Source organism: Lutjanus erythropterus, chromosome 6, assembly GCF_056507025.1.
Source record: "Lutjanus erythropterus isolate fLutEry1 chromosome 6, fLutEry1.hap2, whole genome shotgun sequence".
NCBI classification, from domain to species: Eukaryota; Metazoa; Chordata; class Actinopteri; order Lutjaniformes; family Lutjanidae; genus Lutjanus; species Lutjanus erythropterus.
Genome location: NC_139322.1, coordinates 28,304,567 through 28,330,766, shown reverse-complemented (window position 1 = coordinate 28,330,766; position 26,200 = coordinate 28,304,567). Strand labels below are relative to the sequence as shown.

General features: G+C 41.7%; 2 protein-coding genes across 3 annotated transcripts in view; both read left to right on the top strand.

Annotated features, from left to right (window-relative positions):
* The first annotated feature begins 1,056 nt into the window (after positions 1-1,056).
* Positions 1,057-19,845, top strand: mbd6 (methyl-CpG binding domain protein 6). Its single transcript, XM_084721523.1, has 13 exons — positions 1,057-1,301; positions 2,273-2,500; positions 3,604-3,743; positions 4,691-4,793; positions 5,456-5,627; positions 8,875-11,286; positions 12,872-13,878; positions 14,183-14,291; positions 14,829-14,974; positions 16,289-17,050; positions 17,287-17,339; positions 17,536-17,602; positions 18,817-19,845. Exons 3-13 carry the CDS (start codon positions 3,628-3,630, stop codon positions 18,886-18,888), a joined length of 5,019 nt encoding a protein of 1,672 aa, XP_084577649.1. The 5' UTR covers positions 1,057-1,301; positions 2,273-2,500; positions 3,604-3,627; the 3' UTR covers positions 18,889-19,845.
* A 2,960-nt stretch (positions 19,846-22,805) lies between these two features.
* Positions 22,806-26,200, top strand: part of kif5aa (kinesin family member 5A, a) — a 28,518-nt gene continuing 25,123 nt past the window's right edge. Inside the window, exon 1 of one of the 2 annotated variants that reach the window (XM_084721522.1) lies at positions 22,806-23,479. In XM_084721522.1, coding sequence (XP_084577648.1) covers positions 23,351-23,479 — 129 coding nt within the window. In that variant the 5' untranslated portion in view covers positions 22,806-23,350. The remainder of the gene's footprint in view (positions 23,480-26,200) is intronic. The other variant, XM_084721521.1, reaches the window with a different exon arrangement.

The following is a 26,200-nucleotide window of genomic DNA, read 5'->3' as shown; positions in this document are numbered from 1 at the left end:
GTCAAGCTGACTGTTTGGGACAGCTGGGGACCTCAGACTGAGCACCGATGACGAGGAGTAATCAGATACGTTTTCTCCCCCTGTCTTCATTACGCACACATACACACCTCTTTCCCCTTGTCCCACTTCTTCACAAACAACAGCAACACACACACACACACACACACACACACACACACTAACACACACACACACACACACATTCACACTGTTCACTGCCCTGTTATCCTCTGGGGACCAAGAACAATGCACAAACCTGTGTCAACTTTTTTATTAAACATTTCATCTGATAATTCATATTAAATGCAGGAATATGAATTATTGTGGCTGTGCTGTGTTGCAAGGACCTTTAAAGACACTTACATTAATTAAGAGTATGCTGTCTGAGATATGATCATCACAGCTAATACTAAACACACACAAACAAGGAAAAGAAAGTAGTTCCTACATGATACTGTTTACAACAAAGTGCGTGAACTGTCTAATGTGACGGTGTCATGATTAATTTTTCAAAGATATTTTTGTTGCGTTGAGCACCATAAGCTGAGTGCCATTTTGTCCCATTCTACTAAGAGAAGGCAGGCATCACAATGGTCAGTATCTCCAAAACTCAGCAACCAACACCAAAATAATCTAGCTGGATGAACAGCACAATAGGCCAGGGGAAAAATATGTTTTGGGTTTTTTTTTATTATTATTTTGGGGTGAACTGGCCCTTTAAGGTGTACATGAAATAATTATTTTGGTCACACGGGGAATTAAATTACACCCAGAGCAGCAGTATGGATTGTGATATGCATTAATAAAATTTCCAAATTAAAAAAAACAACAGTTATATAAGTGGGCATGTGTTATATTATATTTCTGTATGCTGTCAGATGACATCTTATCTAGGCTGAAATTCAGTGCAGACTGCTGCTCATGCATCCATTATCCTGAACTGCAGACATGTATCCAGGGCCTTTCACTATTCTGTCATTATCATGTCCTCTATCCAAGGAGCTCCGCACTGATGTCTGTCTGGAACACTACAAAGATCCCGTTGCATGTCGGGTACAATACTCCCTGAGCAGTCAGTGCGCATGCCCGACAGAAAACTCCATTATTATTTTTTTTGCTCGGAATCTCTAAGAAAAAAAACAGTGGGAAACTGTGAATTTGGGATTACATGGGTCGTAATGGTTGTCGGAATACATCTGAACGCTAGACGGTTTAGCGGAGCAGATCCCAAGGCGACGGCTGGATAAGTGTGCACCGGCAGCGGGACATCCTTCAGTCTTGTTGGGACACTCCAGAATCAAGTAAATTTCAGTCAGCTAGCTCTGCTAGCCTAGCTGCTAGTGTTAGCCCCGAGATCCCAGCCAAGCGCAGTAAAATGAAGCGTTATTGCCCTTTGTTTTTAAATCGGACTGGCAGACGTTACATAAACGCTTAGAGCTGATTGATCGCACTAATGCATGGTTTGAATGGTGGATTTATTTATTTCACGGTTATTTATTAAAGTATCAGCCGTTTTCAAAACAGTCTCTGGCTAGTCCGTTAGCTAGTCAGCTAACTCTTGATTCTCCCGCGAGCCTGAAAAGCGAAGAGTCCAAAACTTCGCCAACACAGAGAGCCTGACGCCTCCAGAGAAAGGTTGAGAGGTCCTGCTAACACTAACGGCTGCTAACGGCTGTCTGTCAGTAACCGCAGGCTGGTGATAGGGTTTATTTGTGAAGCAGTATTGTGGCTGGCTCAGTTCTTGTTACCGTTGCTAATATGCAAGAGTTTTACATCGGAGTGTTTTGTGCGCCTGACAGCTGTCACGACAACATAGTACAAAGTAGGGTAGCTTGCTAGCTTAGCTGTTAGCCTAGCTGCTAGGCTGCCTGTCGTGTACCAGTCGTGTAGTTATGTTGAGATATTGTTCCATAGCTGCACACTGCAAACATGTCGACTGGAGCTCAACTACGAAGCCCATTAATATTTTATTTCAGGCTCCTTTCAGGTTGCTAGCTTGTTAGCTTGTAAGTTGTTTGTTGGGATAGCTGCTGCTTATATTGTGGCTAAACATTCAGTAAACCACGGGCCTATCCAAACACACCCTCCCACTTCAAAGTAGCCACAGCTTGCTCTGAAGTTGTATTCTTTTTCATAGAGTAATACATCTCATGTAATCATTTTTTCAAGTGCGCTTGGATCATATCATTTGCAGGAAATGTTTTTTTACACCAGTTATTTACCCTGGTTCTCCCTGTCAGATTACATAACCCACCTCCCCCTTTCTTTGCAGGCTGCTCACCATCTTCCTCCACGACCCTACTCTGATGTGAACTGAATAAATACATCAGCAGGAGTCATCCTCTAAGTTGAGGATCTGCCTCATACCCGAGGAAAGTCCAGGAATTTGGACATCAAGTCAGTTTCTACTGGCAGTCTGTGTGCTTCTCACCCACCAGCATGTACATTGGACAGTGGATACCTTAGCCAAAACAGATCCTGGCTTCCCAAAGATGACAAGGTAAGCATAATACACTTAAGTTATTTCTTTCTTTTTTTTTAATAACTTTACCTTGACAGCAAACTAAAAACCATCTTTTTTTGTTGTTGTGGCCACACCCTGTAATGATAAGTTTGCATCATATTTGGGTATTAAATGTTAGAAACAACATTTTGAATCTTGAATTGTCAGGTGCACGTGCATAAGGAAAATAAATGTTGGGCACTTTGCCAGAACTTTTTGGAAATGTAGAGGACATAAATTCTCACTAGTTGACATTGAAATAGTGTAATATATTTCATTAACAACCATTGTTGTATGTGTTCTTTGTGACTGTTAAACCTAGTATGATTTCATCATGGCCCCAAGGTTGCATTTTTTGATGTTTGACATTGACATTTGGCGTTGTGTAATCAGATGAACATGGCTCATACATTTGGCATGCACTTTGAGGTTACTTTAATTAGAACACTGATATCCCAAAGACTTTACTGCATAGACATTGGTTCATCCATTTTATACATGCATGTGTTTACTTATTTAGTGGCTCACAGTAAGGCACAACAAACTACACTGATACACATAACAAACTAGTTGCATGTTTACACAGGGCTGAAACTATTTTGAAGTTCTTGCCATTAGTACTACTCCCAACTTCATTGCTTCATGTTGTTTTCCTACTACCCCTGGCTTTAGTCATCTCTGAATACATGCATTCATTTTTTAGCACCTGTATGGTGTATGAAGATATTCTTAAAGCAACTTATAGCAAGTGATTTATTTAAATGGTGTAAATGCCACAGAATAATTTGTGAATGTTGACAAAACTTCCAAAGTCACATTTTCTTTTGTTTTAAATTAGAAGAATTATACTAGTAAGATAATGGACAAAAGTAAATCAGACACATCCTTTCAGGCACTGTGTGTGTTATGGAAGTAAAGATGAGCACCTGCACTGTTATTAGGCCAGAGCAACCCATGGAAGTTTGATTGGTGATTTTAAAGCTTGTTTTAGATAATGGCCTTTCAAATACAGAACAATGGCAAATCATGAATTAAACAAATTTAAGCTCATTTTATGGGATTAATGAAAATATGCATTAACACTTGGCTGCTCTTCGAAGGTGCTGGCAGGCAGCAACTACAAAATGATGGGAGGCAGTGAGACTGTAAGTGGGGACAAGGATGGGGTCCACACCACTGCAATACACGTCCCCATCGGCTGGCAGAGGAGAGTGGAGGGCGGGCAGGTGATCTATATCAGGTAGGTTGGTTCAGTTGATCAGAAAGCGTATGGAAATTATTGCTGATGTTTATTTATATTTGGATTTTTATTTGAAGGCATATGAATGTGTAAGTGAAATCTGCTGGTGACTGTAGGTTCTGTGGATTTGTTTTAGAAATTTGCAGATTTAAAGATGAAGATGTTTTTTTCTTCAATTAAGATTTTCAGTGACAGTACAGCTTGTTACATGTTATTTGTTTATCATTCTGGACAGTGTCTAATTGAGATATAACTACTCTCCAATGAAGAACATAGTATTTCTAGCTTTTGTCTAATTGATACAAAGTACAGCTTGTTATATCTTATCAGTGTACTTTAAAATAAAAGTGGTATAAGATTTTCCTTTGCCTTATTTTCCTTTATCAGCTCAAGGCAGAAAAGTTTATTTTGATTTCCATGCATGACACTAAGGTGTCCAAAAGAGCCACTGTTTAACCGCTGTTTCCTCTCCATCGTACATCTTTCATGTTGCAAGTTGACTAAAGAGTAGATGCATGAATCTGACATCACTGTTTTGCAATGTGAATCTGTCAGAAGGACATGCTGGAATGAATGAAAGGAATTGATAAGCTTGGAGCCATATGATTCTAATGGATGAGATAATTTGGAACTGTTCTCACATGGATTTGTTTCTCTATTTCCATCAACAATACTAAGTCTCATAATAAGGCTTATGTTCAGAGTTTCTGTTGTACAGCAGGGCTATCTGAAGCAATTAGTTAAATCACACAATGTGTAAGTTTGTATATGTAGCCATGTTCTTGGCTTTACATGCTTTATATTCTCAAAATTGAAATATGGAGACCTTGAGATGTGTTCAGCTTTGCAGCTTATAATTTTGCTGGGCTTTGAATACATCTTTGTTCACATCTCTTCAGGTTGCTGTGAGTTTGCTGTGACATTTTGTCCCTTTCTTCTGTCTGTAGTCCCAGTGGCACTGCCCTATCTTCTCTGGATGAGGTCAAGACCTACCTGTTGACTGATGGCACCTGCAAATGTGGTCTTGAGTGCCCACTCATCATCCATAAGGTAAAGCCGGTGTTTTAAGTTTTAAATTTGTTTTTGGTGTGTGTGAGAGGATGAGTAATACACACAAAATACTGTACATACAGTGCATATATGGAGTATCCCCATATACCTGTTCTTTTGCGTTTTCAGATTTAGTAGCTCTGTGATACTTGGATGTGCACTTGTACACTTATTGACGGCATGGTGATGACCTTTTAATCCCTTCAATTTCACTTGACCGGTGTGGGTTTGTTTTACCAGCATTTGTTCTGACACTCAGGAGATTGATGAACTGTGTGCTGTTTTTACAGCAATGTATTTTGATTTTGCTGTCATGCAGAAAACATGGTTTAAAATAATTAAAAACATCAGACATTTTGTTTGCACAAAGAAATTTTAAATGTGTTCAACTTCATAGTAATTTAGTAAGCAGGTATGTAGCCCCGCTTGTGTTCAATTAAATATCTAAGTAACTTTTTGAAAGAAGCTTGTCCAACTGTGTGGAATCGTGGCCAACCTTTTTTCCTGAAAATGGGAGTGTGCAACAATCCTGATTTGACAGTTCATATTATGAATGCAAAATACCCCTAACTGAACTGATTTTTTGAAATTTTGAAATTTGATGAAATGTCATACAAATAGGTCTCTGACTTCTGTCTACTCCTCTTTTATCCATCATGCAGGTTTTCAACTTCACTGTGGGAGTGAAGGTAGAGCAGCACAGCCAGCAGTTAGGCAAAGCAGAGCAGGACATGACCAAACTCTGTAACCACCGCAGGAAAGTGGTAGCGATGGCTGCTCTATGTCGGAGTATGCAGGCCTCACAGCTGCCCTTTGCCAACCCTCATCATCCAGGTAAGTTTTAAAGCATTGAGACACGCTGTACTCCTGTACCTTTGAATTCCACAGATTCACTGCACAGATGCTGATCAGCATCATGTAGGAAATGTTCATTTTAATTTTGGTGTGGATGGATTCTCTGTGGGCCCTTTTCTACCAACATGGAACCGGCCCCATTCTGGTTCAAGAACATAATTTTCTATCAGTTTGATTATTTCCACCAAAAATTAACTGGTTTGGAATCTCAAATATTTGTTCCCGGCTAGGACAAAAGAAATATAGAAAAGTTTTCCTTGGGAGCCAAAGTGGGTGTGTCATATTCTCCAGGTTGTTGTGTCTTATGCAACACCCTGTGTTGATGACATCCTTGATGACAATTGTTCTGCTCAAAACTGGTGGAAAAATGGTCTGGCTCACTAGATAGCACTAAGGTTCCAAGAATCTTGAATGGAACCGTTTTAAGAACCAGAGCTTATTTGGTGAAAAAAGGGCCCTCTGTTAGCTGTCTCCAATTCATGCCTGTCAGACTGTAAATAAAACTATGCTACCTCCCACCCCCCGAGTCTTTTGACATATTGGGGTTGGGTGTGCTTTGTGTGCATTACACTCATGTAGAGGGTTGCTACCAGACTGTGATGTCACAGGTTCTGCAAGATCGGACATACATATATTAATGTGTGTGCGAGCGCTTTGTTAGTGTCATCATCATTGGTAGATGTTGTGATGAATTAGAGATGAAATTTAATTTCTGAAAGTATGAGTGGCTGTTATTGCACTAAACCATGCATGTAAATACACATACAGTAAACCATATGTCTGCAACATACAGTAACAGATGTTTCCATTTAGTTTCTCCCCCTCGCTCTTATTCCCTTGACATAAGCTATCAGAGAAACTGTGACATGATCCATATCCGTGTTTGAATACACTTTAGATCCTACTGCCTAAAGCAAAATCCATAAAGCTAAATGTGTCTACTTTTCCCTGTGGAAAGGGCCAGCCAGAGTTTCAGTAGAAAACATTTTTGATGGTGTGTGATAAGAATCACCACAGATGTGGGCAGGAGTGGGATGGGGTATCTGTTAGACAAGCCAGTGATGTTTGGACGTCCTGTGGGAGCAGGTGGGTGTGGGATTGAATTGACGATGGTCAGTGCAGCAGCTGTCAGACACGCAGAGTTGAAACCAGTGATATTTTCAAAGCAGTCATCTACTTCCACATTGGGAAGAGACATGACATTCAGAAAAGAGCATAATGTGCAGTTGGTGGATACTTCGTTTGCTCAGATGTGTTGTCTTGCTGCTGTTTATAGCCATCAATATATTTGGGCACAAGTGCAATGTCTTAAAGTATGCAGACATATTATAGCAAAGGCACAAAGGTGTTTGGAAGTAAGCAAGCACAGGAGCACACCTATGACAAATTGCACCACTGTTCCTAAGGTGGCACATTTACATACAATCGTTTAACTATAACTATACATATGTTGTGATGATGATTAGGTCTTTAAGTGCTTTAGAAATGGATTATGCAAACTGCAAATATTCTGTTTCCTCACTCAGAGAAAAAAAAGTGCATGAGCATTGTTCCAGTGGCAACACTACACCTATGAAGTCAAGTTCCTTTCAGTGCTATGGATAGCCTCTCTCAGACATGCTTATTTGTATCATTTTTGTGAGTCTTAATGCAGCTCTATGCACAGTCTTTAGCAAACTTCTCTACTGAATGGTACTGAAAACTGTTTTTTCTTTTCTTTTCTTTTTTTTTTTAGATATTTTATATCTTACATCTAGGTTATTTGGCATATTTCTCATCAAACATTTGAAAAAAAAAAGCCAGCATATGCTGACAAATGCAAGCCCTGGTTCCATCATTGTGGTCCTGTGGTTCAGTCTCCTTTTTTCCTTATTTTTTCCTTCATAAGCCAGTTTATATTTTGACAAAATATAGGTGTGCTCCCATTAACGTATTTGGTTATTTTGACCTGTTATCTACTCTTGTTAATGTGCATTCAGTTAACACAGATCCACCATAGTGCATAAACAGTATTCAGAAAATAACAAGCATATTAACATGGGAGCACATGCAGTTAGAATGGATTAGATCTCACTCTACTACAGATTTCTACATCATACAGACATGCATCAAGTGCCCAATAACTGGTGATTCAATCAAGGACACTCATGACTGTACAAGGATTAGTACATGGACTTCTTGAGAAGGATCATAATTTTGTTTTGCATACTTTGACACCCATTCTTCTTCCACAGCTACATTATGATTTCTAAATCTAATAGCTTATAGAAGTGGAAAGTTTCAACTCCTACTGCTCTCAATTGCCCATATTTCCAAAGAAGGGTCCTCAAGACTTAGGATCAAAATTCTCCTCCTGAGCATTCAAATATGGCAGAATTTTCATTCTCAGTAATTAGTTTAATTACTGTATGCAAGACCTTTTATGAAAGTAAATAATGCTGTCATTAGGGCTGTACATACTTCATGTTGTCTCCAGATAAACCAGATCAGCCACAGTACACTGATTGACTCTACATGCTGCCTAAATAAATGCTAATCAAAGTTATACAGCATTTCCAAGCAAATGAATTCCTGCAGGTTCATTGTTTCTTTTACACACACAGCTATATCGTTACCTTCAGGGAATGTCTATCAAGTAAATTCATACATGGCAGCAACAGACACATGCACACACAGAGGGCACATAAGCTTCCGTATACAAGCAGAGCTCAAAGCAGTTTAAACTTGCACAAAAAGCAACATGAAAAAATAGTTACTACTATCCAACCTGCTACTCTTGTTGTTTAGTTGTCTTCAAATTAACGTTCACGCAGTTTCTTGACTTTATATTACAAGATTAAACCAACATCACCCCAGTAACATGCTAGTGCCAAGTTCAATAGGTTAAGCTACGAAATAAACACTAAAATAACATAGAAAATTGCATTACAATACAATACAGCTTTCAAGTTTGATGTCAGTCAGCTGTAATTGATCTATTATTGAGCTTGAACTGTATCAGGTGACTGGTTGACAAAACACTTTGACAGAGCAAGGTCCACAAACACATTGTTATCAGAATAAACTTTTTATTCACTGATCTCCTGTGTCCACTCAGTTACAAAATTCATCAGGTCTTCATGTGTCCCTCCCTCGACAATAATGGGTTAAGAAGCCCTAGCTGTCATGTTGATGTAAAAACAATTTAGTAAATGATTTTTGTGCATGTGTTTGTGTCCACTTTCAGAGATGAGCAGTGGGGTGGACAGCCGCGATCCAAAGCGAGTACTCGTGGAGCGGGAAGAAGAGGATCATGGAATTTACCATCCCAAACTCCATTCAGTCCCCACTCGACCCCACAGCAACCTCCATCCAAACCCTTGTGCCAGTCCCAAATCCTCGCACCAGTTTATTTACCCTTACAATGGTTCCTCCCCTGTCCTTCACACAGGCACAAACTCTCACCACCCCTTGGAGGCTTTGAGAAGGCTTCACCATCCTCCTCCTATCTCTGCCTCCTCCAACTCGCCCTCCAGCTCCTCATTCCCACCTTACAGCTCTGCCCAGAGGTCACCTCGTACCCCCACACCCCAGAACATTAGTCAAGGTCAAAGAACGCCCAAAACCCCGGAGACACCGGGTTCTCCTCGTCTAGGACCCCTCTCTTCACCTCCTCCCTCTTCCCCTATGACCATTAGTGGAGGCGGAAGAGGAGCACAGACTCATGCTCATCATCCTCATGGTGTCATTGTGGGAGGCTCCCCCCTCTCTCCGCCTCCCTCCCTGTCTCCCTCTGTCCCCAACATGAACTGTGTGTCTCCTCACCAGCGGTCTCGCCACCCTTCAGCCTCTCCGTCCCCTCTCTCCGATCAGGGAGGAGCAGCAGGAGGAGGTTTGATGGGAAGTAACATGTCTCAGAGGAGGAAATCCACCTCTTCCTCTCCGCACTCCCCTCTCTCTGCTGGCTCCCCCAACCCCAGCCCCCACTTCCCCAAGTACAAGCTGGAAGACATCTTGGAGCAGTTTAAGAACTCAGGCAACAGCAGCACTAATAACCACCACCTCCTTCTCCCTACTAACCCCTCCTTACTGACCAACCAAAGCAGTAGCAACCCTCACGCTCTCTCCTCGAAGCCCTCAAAGAGCACCATGAGTCCGACTCCCAGCTCAGGACCGCCAAGTTTTGGGTTGAACTCCGCAGGGCCATCAGGTTTACCTCTGGGGCCGTTTCTGAACCATCATCACAGCCATCAGAGCAAGCTGCCGCACCCGGCTTCTTTTCCTGCGAGTAGTTTGCTCTCAGCGGCTGCCAAGGCTCAGCTGGCCAACCAGATAACCCAGAACCAGAGTTCAAATGTGGCCAGCAACCCAGCGAGCTTGCCCTCTTCTCTGGAGGCGCAGCAGCAGCAGTCAAAGGTAACAAACAGCACTTTACATAACAGCCACCCTCCCTCCTCCATCGCTTCTACTAGGCCTTCCCATCCCTCCCTTGCAACAGCCTCCTCCGTCTTCTTTCCTCCATCCCAGTCTGTGGCCCAGTCCCTGGCTTCCTCCTTGCCCCACCTGCCTCCCACAGCAGAGCGCAACGCATCGCACAGGAAGAGGCAACGGCGATCTCCCACAGTGCTCAGCATGCTAAGAGACACCCAGCAGCTGGCTAATGGGCCGCAGAAGACCCCACCAGGAGACGCCATTTCTGCTACAGCTATCAACCTGTCCTCCTCTTCCTCTTCCTTCCCCTCCTCCTCCTTGCACTCCTCCTCTACCTCAGCTGTGCAGAACCAGAATGCTGTCATGTTAGAAAATCATCATCATCATCTCCCTGGGCAAACGGCAAGGCCCGCTGCTCCCCGACAGATAGCACACCTGTCCAGGCCTCCTCGACAAAATGAAGCTCTGGATTTCACTACACACCTGACGCCTGCACCTCTCGGCTTGGATCCACCGACCCAGCCACTGTCTGCTCTGTTACATCTGCTCAGTGTTCAGAATGCACAGGCCACAGCCTCAGTGTCCAACTCAGCTCAGTCAGGATCTAATGAAGGAGGCGGTAACACTAGCAAACAGAGCCCCAGACTGTCACCCAGCTCTCCAGTCACTCATTCTAATGTCAGGCACCGACAGACTCAGTCACCATGCCAAACCAGTAACACTAATCCTATGCCCTCGACACCACAACCACTTTCTCCCCCTCCCACCTCCTCTCACTTCAGATCAGTGCAGTCTCCATCACATCCACAGCCTACTAAATCCAGTCCTCTACAGAGACATTCTCCCTCTTCAGTGCTGCCCAACTCAAATTTAGCTTTACACAATAGCAGCAGCCCATCTCAACACATGTCTCCGACTGCCTCAGACAAGCATCAGCCAACTGAGAATCACATTCCTACAATAGACTCACAGGCACCATTGCAGGAAGCCTCGACACAGGGCACCATGGTGAGGGAGACTAGTAGTAACAGTGTATCTACATCAGTGGACCTGAGTCATTCTCAAGGCAGTGTTTCCATGGCGATTTCCAGCTCCCCAAAGCCTCTTGATCTTAGCAACCATGTCCTGGCCCTTCTCGCAGCATCTTCCACTGTTCCTCAAGGGGACGGCTCCTCCTCCGACCGTACCACTGATGTAGTGATGTCTTCCCAAGGAAATCCCACTGCAGGTGAGGATAGTTTTCACTCTGAAGCATCTTAATTCGTGAATAATCACCTTAACTTATGAATGCATTTCAAAGTAATATTGTAGAGCTTGGCAGTATAATGTACCCATATAGACATCAAGTTTCTTTCACCAACTTTGTTCAGTCAAGACTAGGGTTGGTTATTGTATAAAAACTTACAATACCAGTACCCTTAAAGTGATACAGATACCAGTAGATTACTACCCATCCTGAAACAATCCTTCCACATTTTATGCATTTATTTTATCAGATGCCACAGGCATGTGGTATAGTCATACTTTACCTTTGGTTATGTAACATTTTGGCGGCATCTTTGCATGCTGAACTGCCAACTTGAGTACAAACACCCTTCCCATTTCAAGACTGATTAACTTCAAGTATGTGTTTGGACATAAACTCCCTCTTTAAATCAAGCTTTACAGATTATTGCATTTCTTAGGATGGCTCAGCGCAAGGGGTACAAATGTTTTCTTATGGTTGCCCCCTATGTTGGTTTCTACATCTAAATCGATGTGAGTGCTCATTTTTATTGATGTGTTGGCTTGTAAATGTAATGTTTTTGCAGTTAACTATCTGGGGGCATATTTGCAAACATTGTGAGAATACTCACAGAGAGCTCTTAACTGAGCCTGAATGATGTAGAAAAATACAAGGAAGGGAAACTTTTGCCTTAGGGAGGAGGTGTAGTTGACTCCAGTTACTAGTTATTAGCCATTCTTTTAAAATGTGTGATAGGTTGATCCAAAAAGGAAGGAAAATGCAATCTTAGTGATAATGGGCTTAGAACAGTGTAATGATGATTACTATTTTATGTAATAAATCTCTGTTGATTTAGTTGTCAGCCAGACTTTAAAAGTAGCCTACTGCTGTTTGAAAACACAGGCCTACTTGTGTAGTAGCCTGTTCACATGCTGATAGCTAACGTTTGTGAGCCTGCAAGATGTGGACATCCAGTTGAAATGAACCGAACATCTATGTGACACTGTGAAAACACTCTAATTGTTTGTGTGATCACTGTGCTGATTGAAGGTTGTGAGGTATCATGGAGGCATTGTTGCATTTTTTCAGTTGCCAAATATGTGAAGTGTTGTGATCACTTTTGTTTTCTAGCATTATAGTGTTATTTCGTTGGTTGGGGGGGTGAGTGCATCTCTAATGAGATAGACCACAAAAATTATTCATATGTGATATTAGTGTTCACCAACTCACTGTATTTCAGCATTTGAAAGGTTTCTCCTATGTCTTTGTCTGTCTGCCTTTTTCTCCTCTGCTTAAGCCTCTTAAAAAGTCCTTCTCCCTACTCCTGACAGTTTTTCACCTTAGGAGTTCCCTTCAGGGCCAAGATGCTTTGTGAATAACTTTTATCTTTATCAGGATTTACAAAATGTCAATATTCTAAAAGTTTTCTATTTGTATGAGGAGGCTTTATGAATACTGATGCTGCCAACACAGTTAAATCCTGTGTTAAATGCTGCATGCTGCACTGCTCTGTACTTGTATTTAAAATTTGTTTACTGATTGAAACGTAGTCCAGAACAGATGTGAATATTTCATGTCTCTCCCACAGTGTCAGAGGAGCCTAGATGTGTGGAACAGAAGGTCTCCATTGTGACCAAACCTCCATCAGCTGCCAGCCCCGGGCCCACAGTCTCCTCTCGTTTCGGGGACAATCACAGTCCTCATACACCTTCAGCTGTGGGTGACTCAACCACTCCCTTACCTCTGGCAGAGGCCTTCCCCTTCATGAACCAAGAGCAGCTGCTTCAGCTGCTGTCATCCACAGGAGGTCTGCCATCCCTCCTGGACCCTACAGTTCTGGCTTCATTGCCTCTAGGGGGACTGTGGTTGGGAGGGCAACATGCACAGATGCCGCCTGCCAATGCTGCACCACAGAATCTTGCAGAGCAGCAGCAATCGGAGCAGCAGCAGCAGCAGTTACTGATTCAACAACAAGAGACACAGCAGGATCAACAACAGAAGCAACAACAGATCAACAACAACCCTCTGTTTCCCTTGTTGCCCCTGTTGAGTGGTGCTCAAGGGGAACTGCCTCTGAACCTTTTGGGCCTGCTGAACCCACTCCCAGCCCCAGCCTCAACCCCCACTCCAGGACAGGAAGCTGATTTAGGGCTGGCAGAAAAACCTAGCATTCAGGCTCTGCTTATGGCATCCTTGTTGCTTGGGCAACAGCAGGCGCCATTGTTACCTCTATCTGGGCTGGGTCAGTTGAGCCAGGTCAGCTTGGAAGTTCCACTCCAGCAGCCGCAACAGATCCCCACCACACTGGAGGGTCTCAATCTGGATAAGACCTCCGGCCTCCTAGATCCATCAACCTTGCCAGCCCCTGGGCTCCTGGAGGTTGCCCAGGGCCTCCTTTCCATTCCTCCAGGAGCTGAGGGCCCCATCCAAGCCCTGCAGTCTCTCCTCCTTCCTGCCGCTCTTCCTCCTCCCCCTGCAGCCTTCCTGCCCCTGAGTCCTGCCTTGCTCACTGCTGCCCTGAGCTCTGCCGAGCTCCACCCACCTCCCCACACCCATTTAGCTCCTGCACAGCAAACCCAACATACCCAACCTCAGGTAGGCTCCCCTGTCTCCTATAGCTGATTCCTCTGAGCTCCTCCTAGTTTCCAGCCTGTGAGCTCATTTCCTAAATTGCTCCATTGTTTCCCTCTGTGTTAGTTTTTTTTCCCTTCAAAATCTATCAAAACAATTTCCTTTTACTGGTAAAATATGAGTCTTCTTTTTTCAAATCAAGCCTTCCTCTGTTGGTTACGGTCTAAGTTAATGTATATTTTGCATTTGAAAAATTGTTTTCTTTAACTTACTATTTTGTCATTTATTTGGCTTTAAATTTAATCCTCTTGTGGTGTTTACTCTCCAGGTATCTACTGATGCTGGTGTTGAGACCCTCATCCCCCTGTCTCTCCAAGGCAAGGACAACCCTATCCTCCAACAGTTATTGCCCACTTTGCTTAACCCTGCTGTATTAGGTAAGCTAGAGCAGACCTTCTGTAACACTTCTTTCTCAAAGTTGAATTCAGTATATTAGAAAAAATAATGTTCAGTGTGTAATATTTACAGGAAGTAATTGGCAGGATATGGTAGAAATTAAATATAATAATAAAAGATGAAAAAGTGTGTTTTCCTTAGCATAAAAAATACCTGAAAATAAGACTTGTTGGGTTTTTGTGACCCTACTTTGAGCCATTTATCTCTACAGAGGGCATGGATCCTCTTCCACACCATGTTGTACCATCATATTTCTGTAACAGCCCAGACTGGACACATAATTGGCTCTAGATACGGCTTTTCAAGTTTTGTAGCCATCATAGGCTCTTGTACACTCTTGGAAGGGAAGAGTGAAAAGAGGCATTTGCAGTCTGCAAGGTCACCACTAGATGCCACTAAATCCTTCACACTGGTCCTTAAAATGATACCAGTGAAATGACAAAATGTCCTCTGTATTAAAACATTAAACATTCAGGCATTCTGTAGCAGTAACAAATTTATGAACTGTCTCTTTGTAGGAGATCTTTCTGCCATCACAGGCCTCCATAACATGTTGGGGATTGGAGCAGGTTCCATCCTCCTGCCCCCAGTCCAGACCTCTGCTTTGGGCATGCCTCTGCTGCAGGGTCCTGATGGAGCCATCAACTTACTCAACAACATACAGGTAGGTAACTGGAATGTAGCTGAGTGGATAAACAATATCAAGATGTTACTGCCTAAATAGGGCTGTTATTTCAAATGCATGCACATAGATTGTTTTGTGATGCTTTGGATGTTTACTAGGGATGTCCAGAGCTGATCCTATAGATTGATAATGCAGAAGGTCTGGATATACTTTAAAGGTTCAGTATCAGCTAAAACACTACTGATCAAAATCTGATTTTTTTTGTACTGTAGTCTACTGTTCACCTCAGCCTGCTAGTGTTGCAGCACTGCTCTCCTGTGTGACAGCAGGGCTCCACACACACACACACACACACACACACACACACACACACACACACACACACACACACACACACACACACACACACACACACACACACACACAGCATTTCACTGCTTATGTTAGTGAAAATAAAAATGGAATGGAATGGAAGGTGAATGACTCTTGAGTCCTGACACCTGGAGTGGTAAATTAACATCACACGACATGGATTTTTTAAACTCTGACTCATACAACTCTCTCATTAGCAAAGAGCAGTGTACAAAACATTCAGTTAAAAGCTTTTAATTTTTAGGCAGATTGTACTGGTGTTTAATTGATGTTAATTCTGTAAGTAATGTAACATAAATAAAGGCTGTTCCCTGTAGAGCTAGACAAGCCAGTGTCTGTGCTCAGCCAGCTTCTGAAACGCTCCTGGTGGGGAATGAATTTTGATGCAGTACAGATCAAAACCATGTCGCAGACACATCATCATAGAGTTATGTCTGGTGGAACTCCTGAGTGGTTTTTCAGGTCCAACAACTCTAACAGAGTGAGATGTCCTCTAACAAGTGGATCACATCATGTCAGTTTGAATCACTTTCTCTGAGTTAAAATCTTGTTTATATCATATCTATAATTTAAGTTTCAAACTTAATGCTTGAACCAGGAACTTCAGTATTTGGATCAAGTAGTTTGTGAAAAATGGTGTGCCAAACTTGTCTGTCTACATCTGTTATTCCAAGTGATACATATTTAATGAACATAGAAGTCAATAGAAGTATTTGATGGGGCTCTGTATCAGCAGAATGCTGAAGGATTTGTACAGGAATCTGGGCAAAAAATCATCCCAAATTTGTATTGTGTTTTTTTCTGGCCATTATAGATCATTTGTTGCTGGTTATAGTATTTGTATACATGTCTGGAAAAGTGGATAATTTTCTTTTGGATTCTTTTGCATCAGTGAGAAAACAAATTATTTGTACATTTCATCATACCGTTTCTTTTGGAATCTTTGACTGTCAATGATTGCATTAACTTTTTTCCCTCCAGCTGAACCTTGCACCACCCTCAGAAGGAGAGAAGCCAGTCTCATTGCAAGAAACACAAAGCCCTGCCCCACAGGAAGACATTCCAGCCAGTCAGATCGCTCCCGATGTGGTTCCCAGTCCTGTCCCAGCTCCAGCCCCTGCCCAAGAACCCACCCCACCCCCACAACGAGTATCTGAGGGCAGGTCTGTTATCGATCCCTACACCTCCTTCATGGACACGATCTATACCTCCTTCCTTCAAGTCAGTGCTAAAGAGCAAGAAGACAGGGCCCACATGGGGCCTTCTGACCCCACTTCACCCTTCTGTGCCTTACCACCGGTCTCTTTCCCCGTGGAGCACCATACCCCCTCCGCCCCTGTCCCAACTCAGCCCCAGGCGAGCGCCCCAGTCTCTCTCAGCCCACGTCGGGCCTGTTCCCTCCGCAACCCAGACCTATCCAGACTCAGCCTGGAAGCAGCAGCCCATTCCCCGGCCCAGGGGACACCCAAACCCACTGAGGACGGGTCTACGCCACCCTTACAAAGGAAACCGGTCATGGTAGAGGGACACACTCACCCAGAGCCTCCTCTGCCACCCATATACCTGGAGGAGGCTAAGACAGACTGTACTGGGCCTGCTGCGGCTGTGTGCCCCTATGTGGAGGCAGGAGTGGACAGGCAAGGGCATCTTCCTCATGCGGGGTACCTCAGTCCCAGGGATGGATGCAGTGGGAGGTCCAGTGAGGAGACAGCTGGGATGTTGCTGGACAGTGAACAGGGAAGGGTGAGTGCCTGGGTCTCCTAGTAACTTCAGACTTTAACACAAGATTTTACATAGTGGGACTGCATAATGATCCTGCTGAGACACCTGAATTTAGTTTGGGTACAGACCCATTAAAGTATAAAGGGGAAATGTAGCATTGTGATTGACTTTAATGGCTTTGTTTTTATGCCACGGATACCTGTACATGATTTTATTATAATGTTTTTATAATGTGATTTCTATTTCTACCTACCAAGGATCAAGCAGGAGCAGTGGGTGGAGCCAGAAGAGGAAGGAAAAGAAAACAAACGTAAGCTCTCTTCTTAACAGCTCAAATTAGGGCTGCAGTGGTATAATGCTAACACAGTATACTGTAATTTGAAAATGTCCAGTTATAACATGTACATTTGCTCATCTACAGGATCATACTATAAAAATCTCATACGATTTGACCCCTGTTCTGGAACATGCTGTATTGAGAACTAATGTGTTTCATTGTGTATCAGGCTACAGAATGTGTTAGAAGACTTCAGAGACATGGATGCTACAGCACTAGAGGAAACCAAGGCTACGGTAAGACCCAGCTCCCCCTCACTGACTCACAGATCTGTCAGTTTAATTATCAGCACCACTGGTTGTTTATCACCTCTCACTAGTATCATTGAACTGCTCTGAGTTTTTTTTTTTAGCCATGTTAGTGGCTGATCCTCTGGCTTTTCCTCTAGCACCACCATGAGGTTCACATCTGTGGTTTTGTGTAAAATGTTTCTAACTGTTGGATGGATTATCATGAAACATGATACAGATGTTCATGTTCCCCTCCAGATGAATTTAAATCACCATGACGATCCCTTAACTTTCCATCTAGCGCCATCATCAGGCGGAAATTTTAGATTGAGAAAATACTTGCAAAAGGACCTGTCTATTAGCCGCAACTGTACTTTCTTTTTAAGTGCTGTTTAGTAATGTTAGTATAGCAGCTTGCCAATCTAAGATGGTAAAAAAACCTTGCTAAGGATCAGCATGTTAGTATTGTTATTGTGAGTATGTTTGCATGCTGACTTTAGTTTTTATCTCAGTATAGCCTTAAAGAGCGGTTAGTATGGCGGTAGAGCGCTAAAAGTTAATGTAATGATGTGTGATATTTCCATATAATCACCACTTCCTTCATATGATTCACATTTGTAGGTAATAGTGAATATCATTGTTTCAGTTTGCTTGTCCAAGGAGAGCTCAGTGCAGATATACCACAGCCATCACAGCTTAGTACAGAGATCTTTTCAAAATATAAAAAATAACGCAGCAGAGAAAACAGCTTTCAGTGATACCATATGATCTTTATTAGCAGATGGTGTCGCCTTGTTGTCATAAAATTTTAGATGATCACATTTCCATGTTAAGGATTTCTCATCTGTGCTGGCTTAAAAGCTGAGGTTTAACATTCATTCTTGGTCTTTAAAACAGGAAATATATTAAATGGGCTTGAGATTGTTTTCTCAACTGCTGTTTCCAACATCAAGAAAGTACTTTTAACCTCAGAAAGCAGCATTTCATGTTTTTGTTGCTGAAAATAACAAAGCCAAGACACTGAATCTGTGTAAGCTTGAGGGGCTGTATTCTTGTCTTTCCCTGCTCTGTGAGGTGTGTAAAAGGTTGGCTGAAGACTTTTTGTTCCATGCAGGGAATGGTTGTGCCGCTTTGACTGCGGAGGTAAAATCATTCCATCAGTAAGAGTCTAGGAAGAGATGAGACTGATGTGACAATAATTCCTCTCTCTCTTGTCCCAGACAGCACTGCTGAAGCCTGAGAGGTCGGTCCGCGGCAGGAGGCGACGAGGCGCCAGGTCTCAGAGGCAGTGATTGGTGGAGGGGGCTGTAAGTCAGAGCTGTTCACCAATCAGAGGCGGCCAGATGCCTCTCTCTCCCCCTCCATCTCCTCACCATCAACACCACTGTTAAGACCTTTCTTTTTTAATTCAACTGCACTAATTATGCTGTTGTCATGTCAACCATTGTTATGGCAACCACTATGAAAAATACACATAGGAGAGAGATCTGGTCTGAAAAATTTATTTATAAAAAGTGAAAAAAAAAAAAGAAAAATTGAAGAGAAATTTTGTGGATACTTTTTCACTTAGGTCTTCTCTTAGGTCTAGTTCACAAAATAATGGTTGCTTGACATTGTGATCAGAGATCTGTTAATTATGGTTGGTGTTAGACTTATCAATGAGAAAACACAAAAAACAAACAAGTACTGTTTTCTTCTCATCAGTGTGTAACTGTGAGTCAGGATAAAGCCCATCTACTTGAACGATGCTCTCTGTTGAAAGTTTTGTCTGTACGTGTGTGGATGTGCGTGTCTTTTTATGTGTCTGAGTGTGTGTTGGACAACAGTGCTATTGCTGAGCCCCTCACTGTCCGACCGTTGGTTGAATTTATTTTCATTTTCGTAAACGAGACCCTGTCTGTTTGTACGATGAAGGGCTCTTTGCAGAGACACACAGCGGTTGTATTTCAACGTTCTGAAAGGTTCTCAGAGGTGCTGGAAGGGAATATACGAAGGAACAGACTTGATTTTTTTTTCCCATTCACAGTATAAAATAACATTTATAGAGGACAAGCCAAGGAAATAATGTGGTTCAGTGTATCAGGTTTCTTCAAGAAAATAACTTGTCATAAATCCACATGTCCTGTGAGATGTTCCATAATGGTTTGTGCATCACTAATAATTTTATGAACTGAGAAAACATTCATTTTAAAACAATGAAGTTCTTTTGTGCAACTTTTTGAAACATGCCATAACACTTCAGGGTACCCTGACAGGTCAGGAAAATTGGTAACACTTAATTTGAAGGGGTGTGCATGAGACTATCATTACACTGTTAAAGCCATGTCATGAGGACGTAGTTATGATGGTGTAATGACTGTCTTATGCACACGTCTCCAAATAAAGTGTCACCGTAAAATTAAGCGAATCTGACACAACATCCAGTTTCTGAGGTCCACAACAGATCTGGAACAATTTAGTAAAAACTGAAAAAGATTACATTTCACATGCTGTGTCATTTGTTGCTGTGAAGAATTATACATGTAGCTGTGGTGTGATGGAGACTATTTTGTAATCTGTTCACGTGACACCCCCCAGCCATGAGATAAGTGTCTGGAGAAAGTACTGAATTATGAAATGGGACATTTGCAGGAGTTTCTACAAAGTGCAGTACAGTATGTCCTTTGATTGATTGAACGAATGGCTGGAAAACTTCAAACGCAGAGAGTGATTATTATGTCTTACGTGGATCTGTCGAGTCCGTGAGTTACTGTGGATTTGGAGTAATATCCTCCCTCTGTCTCCTCATATCACTGTTTGAGCTCTCCTCCACACACTGCCCTGCCCCAAGAGTACTGGCATCTCTAGCTGTATTTAAAAAAAAACAAAACAAAACAAAAAAAGAATAAAGAAAAGTGAAAAAGAAAGCAGATTATGCAATTTCTACACTTGGAGATTTGTACATATGTACAGTTAATGTGTTTTATTTTGATTTTATATTGTTAGAGAAAGAGACAAGAGAGAAAACAATGAATTGTGAATTTTTTCTGGGAATTGTAATTAAGTATTTTTCTCATTCTACCCCTTGCTTTCAATACTTCTGTTTAAAAAGACGATTAAATTGTGGACTGTAGCTTTCTTTTTTATATGGGAGTCTTTTTTATTTAATATTAAACTATTTACAGAAAATGTACCTTGTGTTGATTTCTCTTCTAAAAAGGGTGTGAGAAACTTAATGATGCAGTTTATATGCATTATATGGTGATGCAGGTATGAGATTTACCTTAAACTGACATGTGGTTAAATGAGGAATATATTAAACACAGGTCAGTGTTGGCTTTTACAACAAAAAAAATCTTTGATACCTTAAAACCCTTAGAACCTTGGTAAAATTACTGTAAAAGTGCAAATTTTCTAGTCTCAATGAGAAGACGATACTAAAAAGTTTGAAGCAATTTCTGCCCTGTTAGCAGGTAAGAGGTTGTTGGGGGCTTTTTTAAAATTTGGACATGAGAGTGCATAAAATTCAGATAAACAAAGATCAGAGTTGTATCAGGAAAGGTCAAGAAGAGAAGAAGACTTTATGTGCTGGCTCTAGATTCTGCTTTCCAGCCAAGAAATAAAATCAAGTCCCACCTATGTGTTCATTTCAGAAAATAACTGGTTTAAAGGTATTGATTATTAGTGTACAATTACTGACCTTAGGGAACCCACAAATCCCAGTTTATTACATCTTATGTTTTTCACAGTTTATTTGGCCTTTATCAGGATGTGCTAAAAAATTGTTTACATATTTCACTGAAAATTAAATTAAAATTACACTATTGATTCATCACTGATCTTAATCATTAGGATTTCTTAACATTGTAAGAACAGACTTTTTTGAAAATTCAAAGATTCAAGAAAAATATATTTCCATTTTTACAGGGACATTGAAATTCTTGTATCTCTGCCAGCTTTGTTAAAAGAAAAGAGAAAAAGAATATGTACACAAAAAAATTAGAAATCTCATAATATCCCATGATTGTCTATTTGTCCATATTTTCATGCAGGTAAATAAATATCCATATTTTGATAGAATGCCAGTATAAACAACAACTATTGATACCCCTTTCAATACTGTTTTTTTTTTTAAAATGGGACAATTCCTGTTTTTTTCTTATTAAAAACCTGCACACAGTGTTGAGACAGGAAAATAAACTTTTTACTGTGTGCCAGATTTCAGTCAGGACAGTAAAGACTGAACTGAACTGAGGTCTTTAGTGAACTCTTAGATCAGTTGTTTTATAGCCTTGGTACTTTTGGTACCATAATTAATGGATACTGTATAGTTTGAAAAATGTAGTACTAAAAAGTTATCAACACTTCAATACCTTTGACAACCTTATCAGCAATAGACTCTTCATCAGTGCAGAATAAAGTTCTAATAACCCTAATTCTCAATAAAGTGGTTATGTTCAACCTTTTTTCTCATGTTTTTGTTTAACCTTTATATTATTTTTTGATAATATAAGGATAACACAGTGGCATTGCTCCCCAAAGAGTGCAATACATTCAATCATGTTTCTGATGATCCCTGACCCACTTCCCCATCCCACCTTTAATGGCATGACAGTACACATTTTTCCACAAAGGAGAAAAAAGACAAACATATAATTCCCACTAAGGAGTAAAAACAACAAAAACAACAAATAAATGACCAATAACAATAAACACATTTCCAAATACATTTCTCCTGGTTTGTATTAAAAATAGATAATTAAAAATTATCAATAATTATCAGTATCAACTAACGTGAAACGTTTTATTGTGACTTTTTTTTCTGCTATGTCGCCTGGTCCTATCTAAACCAGTATGAGAAGTATTTTTAAAAAAGTGCATGGTAATGTTTGTTTCAGTTTGGACATTGTGCTGCATCATCCCAGCCTCAGAAGACCCTGTAATGCTCCATCAAGGTGAGGCCTAAACTCATCTTTTAATCAATAATCTCCTCTGCCTTCCTTCCCATAATGGTCCCCTATGCCTTCCAAGAATCACAGTCAGGCACCAGAGAGGAGCCAAAACATGGCTGTGATGATTAGTCACTGCATCATCAGCGGCCTGGCAGCTGATTTTAATAAAGTTATCCGTCATTTCTTCGGCGGATGTGACGCTGCAGCACGAGGCTCTGGTTTCCTGTGAGGATGCTGAGCTGATGGGGCTGATGATGGTGATGGTGATGCTGGTGTGGGTACCACTTTAAAGAGACGGATGCAGACCACGCCCTTCCTTTACCCGCCGATAGAGGGCACTGTGGCGACCACCAGCGGCTTTACCTCACTGCCCTTCCAGCATCTCACCTTCAACCGGCCACACGCACGTCCACCGCCGCACCCGAAAACGACAAAACAAATAACGCACCAGAGAAGAAGACCGCGTCAAATACACAGACGAGGAGCGCCGAGCAGCATCAGATAGTTGTTTTAATGATGTAGGGGATCGCCCTGCGCTTTGACATCTGATTAGCCCGCGTCACTGCGACAAGAAAACACCATCCAGCTGCGCAGAAATTAACTGCACCCTGTCTCCGCCTGTCAGGATAAAACCGTCCAACCTGTCCGCCGTCCTCACTGTCCTCTCCGCACAGAAGGACGAAATCTCTGCGCACTGCCCGTCGCTTATTTGACGGTCAGATCAGGCCCCGATCAGCCTCAGCAACAGCAGCAGCATCTCTCCTAAAACAGCAGCATCCTTCCTCCTCCTCCTCCTCCTCCTCCACCTCCCTGAATCTGCGCCATGGCCGATGTCCCAGCGGAGTGCAACATAAAAGTGCTGTGTCGCTTTCGTCCTCTCAACCAATCGGAGATTGTACGCGGGGACCAGTTTCTCCCCAAATTCCAGGGAGATGACACCGTGGTGGTCGCGGTGAGTAAAGGCAGGGAGGCGCTTTGTTGTGCATCCAGGCCCTTCATCAATAAATCATCAGCCCGACCCAGCGCCCTGTGTTTGGGCTGAGGATCGGCAGGGAAACGTGATAATAAGTGCAGCTCAGAGAAATGTCACACATTTCACCCAAAATCTGTCTTTATCTGTTTTTAACACGACAAAACGCGAATACATGTGATGTTGTTAAAGTGCGCAAACTGGCCTCTTGCATCAGCTGACTGAGGTCTGCACTGTGGAGCATATCAATGAAACACAGCCAGCCCGTCACTTTATCATCAATAAACATACTTTATATGGCACTTTTCTACACAGACAGGGGTATTAATATATCTTATTTTAAACTTCACATTAGGGCTTGGTCAATACTTGATGTTTGGGGCCAATAACCACATCATGGTATAAAAAAAAATTCTGATATCGATATATTGGCAGTTATTGCAATGATCCCTCAAATGTGCGTATCAAACACGTGTGACTAAAACATGTAATGCAGGCAGAGCATTGTTTTTCATTGGCCAAAATGACATTTGGGCACTGAAACAAAAGACTCTCAGTGGTATTTTTAATAATCATAAACAACTATAGGCTGAATTTAAAACACACACACACACACACACACACACACACACACACACACACACACACACACACACACACAAATAAACTCACATTAGGAGGACCACCCAACAAGCCCTTATGGGGTTGATTTTTGCTCCTCCTACACATTATAGTTATTGTTTTGTTTTACTTTACTTCCCATCACCATGTACTACTATATGTATCTTGTTCCCTTTTTACTGATGTGTTGTCTTTCCTTATGTGCAATTAAAAAAAACACAACAAAAAAATTGTGATGAGCCAATATCAGGCCGATAATATATCAGTCTGGCTCTGCTTTATACAGTATATACAGTATATCAGTCAGTTGTGGCCCTGTATGAGTAATCCTAATTCATAACACAACATCAAATACAGCCCTCAAATATAATATGAATATAATGAATTAAAAGTCTTCCCCTCACTGTTGTTGCTGGGTACATTCATTCACTCTGGGTCTGTAGGTTAATTACACTGATTAACTTATCCTTCGGCCTGATGCTGCCATGAAGGGGCGGGTTCATTACTCAGCACGTGCAGACAGATATCAGTTTTGGCACAAAGGTGAAAAACAGTGATGATCTTTGTAGTAGATGTTGAAGTTTGGACATCTGGGGGTTTGTGAGCTGGGCGGACCAGAGTCTGATGATGTTGCATGTGTTGTTTACTCTGAAGATGATTTGTTTGTAAGGATGGACACACCAATACACCACCATAATCCAGTCCCTCAGTTCTATATGTTCAATAGCAGGAGACCATATATCCAAAATCTGTAATCTGTGGTTTACACCATTTTCATTTTCAGTCAGGACAAGTCGATTTTCTTCTGGATTTTCAGGGCAGCAATCTGCTTTATTCACTAATTTCTAGAAAACTATACAAAACAAGCTACACTGACTTGATTTTTTTTTTAAATACTGTTATATAGTTTAGTATTTCAATTGTAAACAAAATAAGGTTTGATAAAATGGAGACTGTGCTGCATAGATGTCTTTTAGACTATGATTTCACCATTGCTGCCTTCCTCCTCTTTATCCTGTTAGTTGTTTATGTTTGGCTTCTTCAGCTCAAACCTTGTACCCTACAATATGTTGTATTTTATTTATTGTTTTAATGGGCAATTTTACAACAGGCCCAGGGGTGATAGTTGAAAATGAGCCTTTTGGCTAACACTAGCCCAGTTACTGTGATGTTGATGATGTCCATTGATATGTGGTTCATATTTACTGTCAATTTTGATCTCATAACGGGATGCCAAAATATTGCCAAATATATACAGTGTAAGATCCAAATAAAATGCCATAGTTAAAAAGGATAAATATTCATATGAACTGTGGTTCCCCAATATATATGTGTATGTATATATATATATATATATACATATATATATATATATATATGTATATATATATATATAACAACAACAGAGCACACGAGGACTACCTGTAGTACTAAAAGAGGAGGAATAGTAGAAATAGAGAGGAATGATGCTGAAATTTTCTCCTCTTGTCAAGGAAACATCTCGACCTTTCTGTCTCCTCTCAGCGTAACGATGGACAGTAGAGTCAGAAAGTGATCTCTCTAATTGCTTACAGCGAGGATCAATAATCATCCAGTGAGATCAGGCATCACTCACTGGCCTGCTTTCTCTTGTATCTGGCTCCATCTGTCTGTCTGTCTTTCTGTCACTGAAATATTCTCCTTTTTTTTTTTTTTTTTGTCTCATTCACTGTTTCTCTCTCTCTATATTATGTGACTGCCTCATTGACTCTCATCCTTATCTCTCCTCTGCTCATCCATTTTCATGTTTTATGTCTCTTTCTGTGCCTCCCTCCTCTGTCCCGCCCTCCCTCGTCCTGGGACTGAATGTCTCTCTGCTAAATCACTCCGTCATGGGGGCGGTCTGCAGATGAGTCAATTTGTTAATGACATTTAATACGGCTCATGTCCTGGCAGCTCACGTTATTGTGTTGCATTGTGGCCTCGGTATCAGATGGGACGGTGACATTCAGGAGTTTAATAGCCGGCTTTCTGCAGCCGGCTTGTTAGGGCTGACTCACACAAAGGTTGTTTGTATTTTAGGAGCAGCTGATTCATTCGGGT

Bases quoted from the DNA above. Each gene is read 5' to 3' on its own strand.
- mbd6 (XM_084721523.1), top strand. From the start codon at position 3,628: ATGATGGGAGGCAGTGAGACTGTAAGTGGGGACAAGGATGGGGTCCAC. The intron at 13,879-14,182 runs GTAGGCTCCCCT...TTTACTCTCCAG, and splicing joins CCCAACATACCCAACCTCAG to GTATCTACTGATGCTGGTGT. The intron at 17,340-17,535 runs GTAAGCTCTCTT...ATTGTGTATCAG, and splicing joins GGAAGGAAAAGAAAACAAAC to GCTACAGAATGTGTTAGAAG.